Source organism: Cryptomeria japonica, chromosome 4 (assembly GCF_030272615.1).
Source record: "Cryptomeria japonica chromosome 4, Sugi_1.0, whole genome shotgun sequence".
NCBI lineage: Eukaryota > Viridiplantae > Streptophyta > Pinopsida > Cupressales > Cupressaceae > Cryptomeria > Cryptomeria japonica.
Window position 1 is genome coordinate 544,870,611 of NC_081408.1, and position 13,202 is coordinate 544,883,812.

A 13,202-nucleotide genomic window follows, 5' to 3' on the forward strand; every position below is an offset into this window, starting at 1 on the left:
CTCACATACCACATCTTTCATGACTAGCCCAACTCTAAGAGGTAAGGTGACTGTGCCCTTGGATGAATGCTCTTCATCATCATATACTTTTATGGTGATTGCATGTGTAGAATTCCTAGGATTTTCAGAATATCCCAATTGTTTAATAATGCTCAATGTACAAATGTTCATACCTACTCCTCCATCTATCAAGACTCGTTTGATGTGGTTCTTATAGATAAAGGCTTCAATATGCAGAGGTACATTATGAGGCTGGGTTACAGATGCATCATCTATTTTCGTGAATGTGAGGGTATGCGGAATGGAAAGGTATCCCACCATGGCTTGAAACTAGTCCACGTTCAGATCAGTGGGTACATAAGTCTCTCAAAGTTTTATCAAGGATGGCCTTATGTGTGGGAGATATGTGTAAAATATCAAGGATGGAAATAAGGGCGGGAGTCTTCCCTAACTGATCTACAAGGTCATACTCATTCTTTATGGACGATGACGTTGTGGTCTTATATAGAACACCTTGCAAGGTGACTTTTCCTCAATGAGTTGTGACATTACATTCAAAGTTTTCATCTTTAGAAGATGAGAAAGATGGTCCAATTCCTTTCAAAATAACTTTACTCCTTTGGGTAGGACCTTCGAGAGTTTTATCCTTTATGATAATGGTCGAAACATGATTGTCCATTGAAATGTGATTAATAGTAGAATCATAATCATAGGGAGTCTTGGTATAATTAGCTTGATTGTCTATAGTTTTGTCTTTTCCCTTGTCATGTTTAGGAAATGGCTCCTTGAACATCAAATTCTCTTCATTGGAGGTGTAACCATTAACTTCTATGTCACCTTTGTCAATGAGATCCTGTATGATATTTTTCAATCTGCGACAATTGCTAGTTAGATGCCCTTTGCTCTTATGATATTTATAATATTCATCATCATTCCACCAATTTGGTTTTAATTTTGGCTCATATGGTGGATTATCTAGTAGTGTTATTAGCTTGTTTGCAACCAGTTTCTTGAATGTTGTTTCAATCGGTTCTCCCAACGGGGTGTTTTTCCTTCAAGGTTTTGATTGCCTTTGATTGTTCACTTGATTGTTTGAGTTAGAAGAACTTGCACCAGGGAAAGTTATCTTAGGTTTCACAACATTTGCATCTACTACCCCGTCATTGACTGTATTCTAATTCTTGTTCCAAAAGTGAGGTTTGTCTTTCCAATTTAATTCTTCTTTATTTTCTTTGAATATATTAATGACACCTTGTTCGATAAGGAATTTTTTTGTTGCCAATCCTTTCTCAATGACCTCTTTGAAGGCAGACAAACATACTTTTCTTAGCTCATATCCGATATCCTTGTTGACGTTTTGTATAAACATTTCTTCCATTTTCTTTTGTGGTATATCACAAGAGCATCGACTAGAAAGACCTCTCCATCGCTGTAAAAATGAAGCAAAAGATTCCCCACTTCTATGCTGAGTATTGCATAAGGTAGCCAATAACACATCTTTTTCAATGTTGTATAAAATCCTCTGCTAGATCACCCCATGACTTAATTCCAGGTGGAAGTTGGGAGAACCATTCCATTTCTTGTTCACCTAATCTTTATGGAAACAATCTCATCAAGTATGTTTCTTCTGCTGCTACCTCAATGCAAGCTATGAAAAATTGTCTTATGTGTACCTTAGGATCCCCTTTGCCTTTGTACTTATCAAACTTTGGTGCCACAAAATGTGGAGGGAATGGAGGCATTAGAATGCTTTTATCAAATGGATAAAGACATATATCTCTCATTGTGTATTGTTTCTTTGGTGTATTCATATCTGCCATTTGCTTTTGTAAGTCTTTTATCTACTGTTGTAAGTCATTCTTGGGTGGTGTCTTTTCTCTTTGAGCTAGTCCTATGCCTGAGCCACCGGGTGGAGGATGAGAGATATAATGCATATATGGATGGTATTGATTATGTATTCATATGGAGGAGGGACATAGTTGTATCTTACATATGGACAACTTGGTATGGTATTATAGTGAGGAGCACTAGATCTAGGTCAATACATGTCATGACCATGGGGATAGGAGGTGTCATAAGAATGATCTTGGATATTGCCCCCAAATCTGACATGGGGTCTCCTCGTGTCATTATTTTGAATATTTGATTGAGTGTAATTGTATGTATTGGTATTATCTGGGGTATCATCACGGTCATGCATGGTGGTAGTTCTTTTCCATGGGAAAGGACAACTACGGGGTTGTTCATGAGAGGTTCTATCATAACTAGCATGAGAATGAGTGTCTGTGTTTGGAATTTTATTTTTTTGAAATATGGATGAAGATGAATCAAGAATGAGACACTCTTTCTTACCACCACTATTGGGCCTCCTTTGTCTTGTATTAACTTGATTTATTTGGTTTGTATCATCCTCCAAAATCTATGACATATCAAAATCACGAGGTAGTCTTGTCCCACTTTGTGCCATGACTTGTAGGAAATATTGTCTATCCCTATTCATGATTTCTTGAACCAATCTATTAAAATTGGGATCCATGATAGTTTCCTCAACTTCTGCTGAATCTATGGATGCATTGTCATTGTCTGGTATATTACTGCAGTTTTGAAATGGATTATAGAATTCCTCTCCATAAAATTCATAGGTACTCATGTTTAAAGACCTTAAAGCTTCCTCGGCTTCCCTTCTAGACCTTTAGCAACAGGTTTCAACCATGGACTAAAGCCTTGACTAAAATGAAAGGATAAGATGAAGATGCAAAGACTATGGAAGACCAAGAGGTGTATGAAGTGTAGATGAATCTAGGCTAAACTTGAAATGTCCAAGAGTGTAAGACCAAAGTATGTATGTGTGAGAGTAAGGTGTGTCTTCCAAAGAGATGATGGATCTCTTGATGAGGTAAGTTGACCTTGACTCAAGAAGACCAAATGAGACCCTAAGATGATACATCTTGATGCGGGAATCACCTAGTGTTGTGTTGTAGTATGTTTGTAAAACGTGATGAGGACAAGCAAGGTAACCTTTTGAATTAAATTTGGAAGATATGTAAGAGGGCAATGCAAATGAAGAAAAATGATTGAGTATGTGTGACCAAGACAGGTTGACTGAAAAATGAGGCCCTATAGGAAGCAACCTTAGAAGCTCTTTAATCTGAAAACTCAAGTCATTATTGTTCTAAAGGGTTTTTTATAATATTTCATCTGCGAACATAGACGTAGTTTTAATCAACCCAAACGTGACCTCTGATCACAAACGTAGTTTTAGTAGACATAGACGTGGTTCACTGGTGATAATGACAATTTTATCCTGAAAATCAAAGATGCAATTTTGTTTTGCACAGACATGGTTTTAACTGACAAAGATAGTTTCTGATGAATATGATAATTTCTTGCTGATAGTGGCTATAGGACAAAGACTCTTTTTTGAACTGCACAAACGTGTTTTCCAGAAATAGACGTGATTTCAACTAACACATACACGTTTTATAGTTCTTTGTTCAATTCTATCTGATTTTGAAGTTGTTTAATGTGACCAAATCTCAATGTTTTCTCTTTTCATGGAAAGAGGACACAATAACAGTGAAGACCCAATGTTTAAAAGTGTTTTATCCAAAGGATCAAAAATGTTCCCGAATGTGAAGTGCGATGTAAAATTTTTGCATACAATTGAAAACACGGTAGACACAATGTTTCTTTATTTTGTTTGAAAATGTTGGAGTCTTTTGATCATGCAAGCACAAATCCTAGGGCTGGTCGACACAATAGTTATTGAATCTCACTTGGACGGTTACCCCGAGGCTACACAATTTAGAGTAGATACTTAGGTGCTTGACCCCACTGGTTCCCCTCCTTGGGACTCACTTCTTCAGGGCAGCCAAGCACCAGCCCCCACAAAAACTCTATGTGGCAAACTTTGTATTTCTACCAAGAACCATAAGAATGTGAGCCGCTTCAGAGGTTCAACCTCCTACACCAACAACTAGAAGGTTTTTGGCTTCTAACAAAAAATGGTGTCTAGTAAGGGCATTTGTTCGGGTGGCTATAATTAATAGTGTGTTACACTCTGTTAAATGGAAGGCCTCCCAACCTATAGAGGTTGCACTCTATAAGGTTTATGGGGAGTCATAATACCATTATAGCAACATGTAACACTCGTTGCTTGCAACTTTCGTCACAAACACTTTTATTTATAGTGGCTTGGAAGAGCTTGGCTTTAGCTCATTACCACTTGGGTCATTCCCTCTCACTTGGCCTTATGGGATACTCGGGAGGTAGACCCTCTAAAAGGTAAAACAAAAAGAGCCTATTGCTCAAGACACAAAAGAGTCTTGTTAATTTTAGAGCACCAATTGAAGTATTTTGCTAGACTAAAGAAGACAAAGCAAGCAATTTCAAAATCAAATCTTTGCCAAAGGTCCTGCACCAAACTTGTTAGTAGTTTTGAAATAGTACCCCTCTTGCATGCACACAAGTTAAGTAAATTTTAGATCCAAAAGACTTTGTGTAATATGGGCCTTCGACAAGACATTTTCTCCCTTTTAAATAGTTGCACCACTTTGTTAGTCAGATAAAAAGAGGTTAGTCTCAAAAAACATATCTGAAAACCCTAATCGAAAGAAAAAATGAAAAAATGAAAAACACAGACGCAACTATACCAAACGCAGACGCATAAACAGATCATAGACGCAATTTCCCAGATTTGAGACCTGCAAAATAGAGAATAGAATGCAGACGTGACAAAAACCTGCACAGATGTGACAAAATAGCTCATAGACGCGATTTCAAAAACCTACAATTGCAAAATTGAGCACAAACCTTGCAAAAAAATAAAAACACAACTTCATGCAACATAGACGTGATTTTAGGACAAAAATGTGATAAGGAGCTGCACAGACATGATTTCAGGGTGACAAATCTGCAAAAATAATAGAAAATAAAAAACGTAGAAATAACAGTTGCAGACATGAAAATATTATGCATACGTGATCAGATCTGTCGCAAACACAAAAAATGCAAAATCATCGGAATGCCGAACCTGCAACTTTGAAAAACACAAAATCTGCAAAGAAGATGTTAAAATAAGGGGACAAGAGTCCCTCCAGGTGTGCCAAAATGTATATGGTGAAAAGTGGATAGTGAAAAACAACAATATTGAAAGACTAACAAGGATTCAACCATAAAATCCTAGCCTAACAATGAAAGCAATCCACCATACACAAATGAAGATACTTAAGACCATGTAAATCAACAAAAAAAAACCAAATATACCATTCGCATGTCTAGTAGAGTTTTAACCTCCATTTCTTCCTATCTTCATTGATCTTGTTTGATATGTTTGCTCTTAGATTTTATGTGTGCACAAGAGCTCAACAAAGAATGGAAATGTGGTTGATAGGTTGGTTGCAAGCAGGCTTGATTGCATTGTTAGGGTTGAAGAAAGCATCCTCTTATATAGAAGATTCTATAGGAAATGAAGGGATAAGATTAAGAGGTGTAAATATAAATGGCTGGCTAGGATTAAAGGGTAGGTAGAGGAAATAACTAAATGATAAAGAGGGTAGATAGTGTAGGAATTAAGAGATGAATGACATGTGTCATGGGTAGAAAAGGCTAATAAATTAATTAATTAAATAAAGATTTATTTAATTAATAGAGCAAGTGGGATAATTAAATAAATAAAATATTTATATAAATGAAGAAAGGCTTAGAAGAGGATTAATGAATTAATTAAACAAATAAATATTTATTTAATTAAAAGAAGACTTAGGATAATTAATAATTAAATAAATAAAAATATTTATTTAATTAGACAGGACAATTTTAGGTGTCTATAACATCATTTGTCGCTATGGTGTTCCTCTTTCCATCATCACATATAACAGACGTCCCTTCAAGAATCAAGATGTTTGTGAACTTTGTGATTTCTTTCATATTAGCCACCACTTCTCCACTCCATACTATCCCTAAGGTAATGGCCAAGCTGAGGCATCTAATAAAACCATTCTCAGAATCCTCAAAAAGACAGTCGATGACGTTGGCCAAAATTGGCACATCCAACTCAACCCTGCACTTTGGGCTTATTGTACAAGTGTTCGTACACCTACTGGAGCTACCCCCTATTTACTTGTCTATGGTGTCAAATCTATCTTGCTTATTGAGGTCGAGTTACCATCCTTATGAGTCTCTTTGCACGATATAATCAATGAAGAAGGCTATAGGGTATCCCGCTTAGGGGAACTAGAACTATTGGATGAGCGACGACAAACTGGTTTTAATCATCTTAAGGCTTATCGACAGAGAATGAGTCACAACTACAATCATAAGGTAAAGCCTCGTACATTTGAGGTAGGTGACTTAGTATTGAGGGAGAATCCTAAGAATCAACAAGACAGAGACAAGAAGGGCAAGTTTGAACCTAATTGGCTTGGTCCTTATGTTATCACAATTTTCTATGCATCAGGTGCATATCAGTTCTCAACACTAGATGGAGAACCTTTAGAAGATCCTATCAACAACATGCACCTTCACAAGTTTTACACATAGTCTTTTAGAGTATCCTAATTCAAAAATACAAAAAAAAGAAGAAAAAATATCAAAAATTCAAAAAAAGTTACTTGGTGAAAACCTAATAAATAGGCACCTTATGACACAAAAAATAAATAAATAAAAAAAGAGAAATAAATCCGTCCAACGGTGAAAACCACTTCGATGATGCCCTGGGAAAGTACCATGGTGAAAACTGGGTTACCTACGCCATGTGTAGAGACATTGCTCCTCTCTCCTTCAAGATTCAATCTCATCCTTTCACCTTGCACACACTCGCAACCTACACATCCATAATAAACTTATCCAATACCATCATGGCTGGTTGTTGATCTACCTAAGATTGGTTTTCCTTCCATATCTCCTTTTCACCCTTCCTTTCCATTTCCTTTCTCTCCACAATAAATTAGGTCCTATCTAAAACTGGGCAAAATCCTAAATCTAGTGATGAAAGTGGTACCCTACGCATCACATTTTTTTAGGAGCATCATATTTTCATTCCTTTTCGCACACAATCCATAATAAGAAGATCACTTGCATCACCAATCCACAATATGTTAGAGTATTCAGGTATTAACTTGATTAATTAAACAATATTTGTTTAATTATTTAAGTTCTCTTTATCTCTTTTACACTTAAGCTAACTTTAGGTGCATATAATTAATTATTATGTGCAAACCTAGGTTTTCCCTTTTAGGGTTTCTTGACCTATTAAAGGTTGAGTTATTTCTTTTCATTGTATGAAGAAGGATTATTATTGACAATACATTTTGGAGATTATTGAGTTCTCTCTTTTGGAGCATATTTTTCCTGTGTTTTTGTTCCTTCTGTGATTTGCTTCCTTGCTTCTCCTTGTAACAGGTTTTTCAGCTTATAGAGATCATTTGGGCTCTTGTGGTGTTGTATTTTCTCAACTCCTATATGGTATTAGAGCTTTAGATCTGCAGTTATCTGTTCTTGTTTTGAGAATTTTTGCATTGGAAGAAGATCTGGTGTTTCAGAATTTTTTTTATGCACCTAGGGATAGGTCTTTTTTTTCTGAGCACTTTGGGCCTAAACGGACCTCACCATCATACTCAGAAGGCCTAAAAACCCCTATGGTCATATAAAATTGGACCTATTTTGGTTCCTGAGCCTCTGGGAGTATTTTTTCTCAGATCTAGGTCGTACAACCCTAGCACACAGTTTGATAAAAAAATTTCAAAATTTTTTTTTTTGCCTTTTTACGGCATGCAGGCCAAATTTTGATTTGTTCGAAAAAAAAAAAAAATCGAAAAATCAAAGAGCAAAAAAAAGGGTTTAAAAAAAAAAAGAAGTTTTTTTTTGGCATTTGTGCAGGGTACCGGGCTGACAGTCCGGCCGCCGTATGGCGACCGGACCTATCAGTCCGGCCCCCTGCTGGCCTCGGCCCCCGACCCCTATTGGCTTCGGCTTCTACTCCCGTCGGTGCCCAGCAGCTCCGCTCGTAACCGCTCACCGTCACCGCGCTCAGCCCCCGACCCTACCCACCGTCGCCGACCTCCCTACGGCTTCCGGCCCCCGCCGGCCCTACAGCCACCTGCTGTGCCTCCTCGCTGCCACTCACTTTGGTGCCACTACCTGCAGCGCTTCTCGACCTCTGCCTCCCTATGGCCCCGCTGCTCCACCGCCACGGATCGCTGCCCAAGCTCAGCCGCTAGCCTCCTTGCAGCCCGCCACCCGCAGCTTCGCCCAGCGGCTCCTTGGCCCCTGCCGCCCTGTGTTGCCGCCGCCCAGCCGCTTCATCGCCCTGCCCCGCCTGCTGCCGCCATCAGGAACCGCTCTGGGTCCCCCTGGCCACTGGAGCGCCGCTCCCTAGCCACCTCCGCCCGAATAGGCACTGGACTACTTTTTTTGCCTCTTTCAGGGGGGGTTTGGTTATTTGGCCATATGTTGAGCATACGGAGTCATTTTTTCGAAAACAAATAGGCATTAGAAAGTTGGTTCCAAGACGGACCTCGTCATGTTGGTAAATTTTTTCAATTTTTCTGTTTGATTGTGTTTTTTTCTAGTGAAAGTGAGGTCTATTTTTAGCACTCCGGGAGCCATAGAATGAGCATCCGACCTCCGTTTTTTAAAACTTTATATTTTTAGAAAACGTGTGCTTTGTACTTTCCAGCCATATGATTTTTATTTCCAGATTCTGATCCATGCATATTTTATTCAGTTTTTTGCTTTTCAGCACTCTGGTGGATATCTTGGTTGTTTCAGGTCCTAGGATCACTTGTCTGGTTCGAATGTCTCTATTTTGGTTCTCATGCCTATTTCCAATATTCTTATCATTGTCACATTATATTTATGCAAACACACTGAGATAAAGTGCCATCATGCATTGTTTACTTGGAATCTTGCACATTGTGTGTCTTGTTTTACATGCACTATTGATAAAGTGCCATGAGGGGGTTGATGTTTGCCTGTTGTTTGCCATATTCCTTTGTCAAGTGAGTGTTCCTTCCATGAAATTCACCTCATGATGTGTGTCAAGTGAGTGTTCCTTCCATGACACCATGTAATTTTCTTAGCACCTTTGATGTTCCTGGTTCTTCGTCATGCAGTTCTTGTTGGCTGTTCTTTTCAGTGTACCTGTCTCTCTCCCTCTTCAACATCATGGGGAGGTTTGTCTTGTTGATTCTAATACTTCCATGGTTCGATTGATCAGCTCTTCAGGCTTTGGTTTCTCATGCCATCTGTATCTTCGAGTTTAGTGTTTGCCTTTTTTGCCATCTGATTCGAGTAGTGTCATTTGAGGGCACTCATGCAGATTATAGTCTTCTCTACCTGGCCATGTTCTATTTTAGTGGAGGTTCTTCAGATCAGCAGTTATTCTTTGATAGAGTTTGCAGGTTCTTCATGCTTCAATGGTGTTATTTTCCATCTCTTTTTGGAGTAGAGTTTTGTTCCCACGTGGTTTTCTCTATTTCTCCAGTTCATAGAGATTTCATTGTATTTGGGTACCTGATTAGGCCTTGTTGTCGGGACCCATCTTTATTGCTTTTAGTATTTGTTGTAGGTTTTAGCTTCTCCCTAAGTCTAGCTTAAGGGGGGGTGTTAGAGTATTAAGGTATTTACTTGACTAATTAAACAATATTTGTTTAATTATTTAAGTTCCCTTTATCTCTTTTACACTTAAGCTAACTTTAGGTGCATATAATTAATTGTTTTAATTAATTATTATGTGCAAACCTAGGTTTTCCCTTTTAGGGTTTCTTGACCTATTAAAGGTTGAGTTCTTTCTTTTCATTGTATGAAGAAGGATTATTATTGACAATACATTTTGGAGGTTATTGAGCTCTCTCTTTTGGAGCATATTTTTCTTGTGTTTTTGTTCCTTCTGTGATTTGCTTCTTTGCTTCTCCTTGTAACAGGTTTTTTAGCTTGTAGAGATCATTTGGGCTCCTGTGGTGTTGTATTTTCTCAACTCCTATAAAATAAAGTTCTGATCTTCTTCGCAATAAAGTATCCGTTTCATGGATTCAATCAGTTTCAGATGAGACACAATTAACAGTGGGCTTTCAACAAATTAAATCTTTCAATAGACTTTGGCAACAACATGGTTTTCAACATGATCTATCCTTTATCAGGATGACAACATTGTGACCAAATAAAAAATATTAACATATGTGGCAAGAAACACAAATAATTTGAAGATTTTATTGTATGTTGGTGTTAAGTCTGGGTTTTCTTTTGATTTCATATTTTAAGGTGACATGTTTTTTAGCTTTTCCAGGATGTCTCTGACTAGAGATTATATCTCCAGGATGTCTTTGACTAGAAAGGCGAGGATGGGATATGTTCACCTATTGTTTTGATGTCTATGGATTGTCTCTTAGTAATGGTATGACTTGTCTAAGGATATGAGGACACTGTGAGTCTAGTGTGAATTGGGGCATTCCTTGTTTGTGATTTTTTGATCTCCATGCAAATGGGTACAATGACTTTCTAGGTCAAACCTATACCTAGCTTGTCATAGCCTATTTTTCATAATAAAGCTCAATGATGATAAAGAACAAGAAGCTCTTTCACTTCCACATCTTCTACCTTCTATCCCCCATTCTTGATTGACCTTCATCGTCCTTCCTGAGTTTATGTAGCCCGCTATCCCATGACTAAGTACAATGACACGCCAAAAATATCTGCATTTCATTAACCTGCATCACCACATATTAGTTGATGTCATCGAAATGGGGACAAGGAAACAACAAAATTCAATGTTAATAAGTTAGTTTCAACCATAAAACCAAAACAAAGAACTAAAAACCATTCCAAACATATCAAAAGAGATTTCAAAAAGCATGAAAGAAGTTTAACAAAAGAAAAGAAAGGAGAAGAGCCTCCCTAAGATGCTTCCATGATGCCTTTTGATGCTTCTCCCTTGTTTCTCCCCTCTCCAAGTCCCAAATGAGTGTAGCACTCAGCTTTTAGAACTAGCCATGGATGCCATATGGAGATTCAAGATGGTTGGATGCGATAAACAAATTCTATGCAAGTGTAGGTAGTAATGCTATGAAAAAGCTCTATGCTAATACCAATATAGCAACAATACTCTAATGCTTTCTTCTTTGCTTGAGGAGAAGGGTTCTATTTATAGAAGAAATGGGGAAATGAAGGGTTAAGATTGAGCAATCTTAACAAGTGTTAGGATTGAAAGATATCCAATCCATGTGAGACTTTCAATCCAATCTCATGTTGACAAGTGTCACCATGAGGAGGTTTCAAAGGAGAGATAAGGAACATTAAATGCTTGAGGGGACATGATGGTTACCCTAGGGGGTTGGGTTAGGGTTAGGTTAATGAATATTCCTTTTATCCAAGGGATAAATGAATGTGCAAGGGTTAAATGGTTACCTTAGTCAAAGAAATAAATGCTTTGAAGAGACCCATGAGTCAAAAAGAAGGTTAAGTTAGAGGAAAGTCTCTAACCAAAGGTAAAAGGTGAGTTAACCATAAATGGTTATGTAAGAGCCTTTAATGGTTTGGAAGACTTTAGAGGTTAACAATTTGAAGACATAAAGCCTTTAATGGTTATTGAAGACTTTGGAGGTTTTTGAGAAGTGGTTTCCTTTTATTTAGGAATGTGACAATGATTAGGATAGGATTAGGCTAATTAGAAGAGTTAGAAAAATCTAGAAGGGATTTAGGCATGCAAGTGGATTTTGTAGGAGAATGCAAGTGGGAGGAATTTTGGGATTTTCAATTGAAGTAAAATCATTTATTTCAATTAAATGGTGTAATTTGCATTTGGATAGATATTTAAACTAGCAATTGCACCTTGGTGTGCAATAGGTATGCCGAATAGGTGTGTAAAGTGAGTAAGGAAAGAAATTGGTCTATTTTTCAAATACATTTGTGTATTTTTCAATAGGGATGATAGAGAGAGGGGGGGAGAGGGGGAAAGTTAGAGATGAAAAGAGGGAGAGTGTATGAGAGAGAGGGGTAAGGGCATAGAGATAGAGATGAAGATAGAGATTGAGATGGAAATGAAGATGAAGAGGGAGAGACAAAGAGAGAGGATTAAGGTATAGATAGAGATGGAAGAGATACATATATAGAGAGGGGGAGATAAGAATTGATATAAAGAGAGAGGTAGAGAGATGGAGAGATAAAGAGAGATGATGTGGGTATATATACAGATGGAAGAGATACATATATAGAGAGGGAGAGATAAGGAGTGATATATTTCAAATATCAATTGATTTAATAATGTTATATGAAAAAATATATATTATTTTAATTTTTTTTGTATTAAAAATTGAGAGACCAAAAATCAGAGAGTTTATACAAAAGAGGTCAAGGGAGGCAGAGCCTCAACCATCAAGCAGTGAAAGCAGAGAGACTATCTGAGTGACCATATACAGTCATCCACTAACCAAAAAAGAGTCACTAAGGAGTACTTATAGTTATATTAATAACAACATAAGGCAACTAATGGAGAATCTCATCCTGGTTCTCCAGCCACGTGGTCCAGCCTTGTGGTACTTCCATCCACACCACCTTCTTTCGCTCCAAGATCTAGGTAAACATCTCTAGCTTGTTAAAGTAAGGACCTCTGTTATCTTGGAGTTACTTGATCAGTTTCTTTAATGCATCATAGAAGGCGGTCTGATTCTCCGCAATCCTGGCCCATTCATATCCATCTTTCATTTCATAAATAAACACAGTTGCACGACCGTCCTTGAGGAAACACAATAGCTTTTCCCTCTTGATGTTCATCTAAAAACATACCTGCACAATAATTTTATAACGTGTGAGTTTTTTTAAAAACCCAGTAAGAGCTCTATCATTGCCTTGAAACTTTTCCTCATTTCTAAGTTTCCAAATAAACCAAAGTATGAAAGAAGAGAGAATTTGCCGGAATAGGTTAGCATCCTTCTTAAGCCCATGAATGAAACCAATAACAATATCAAGAGTACAGACATGTTCAGTAATAGAAATTCCAAACATTAACCAGACCCCTCTAGCAAAAATGCAGTCAAGAAAAATGTGACGCGCAGTCTCAGGTTTCCTACAAATAGAGCATAGGTCGTAAGCAACCGAGTTATTCCTAATAGGCAGTCTATCCAGCATGAGTTGCCACCTGAAGCATTTGATTTTAGGGGGGATGGGAGATTTCCATAGCTTCTCAAAGGATATTATTATTTGTATTT

General features: G+C 37.6%; 1 protein-coding gene across 1 annotated transcript; it reads left to right on the forward strand.

Annotated features, from left to right (window-relative positions):
* The first annotated feature begins 246 nt into the window (after positions 1 to 246).
* Positions 247 to 8,487, forward strand: LOC131034985 (uncharacterized). Its single transcript, XM_057966607.1, has 2 exons — positions 247 to 309; positions 7,879 to 8,487. Exons 1-2 carry the CDS (start codon positions 247 to 249, stop codon positions 8,485 to 8,487), a joined length of 672 nt encoding a protein of 223 aa, XP_057822590.1.
* Positions 8,488 to 13,202: the final 4,715 nt, after the last annotated feature.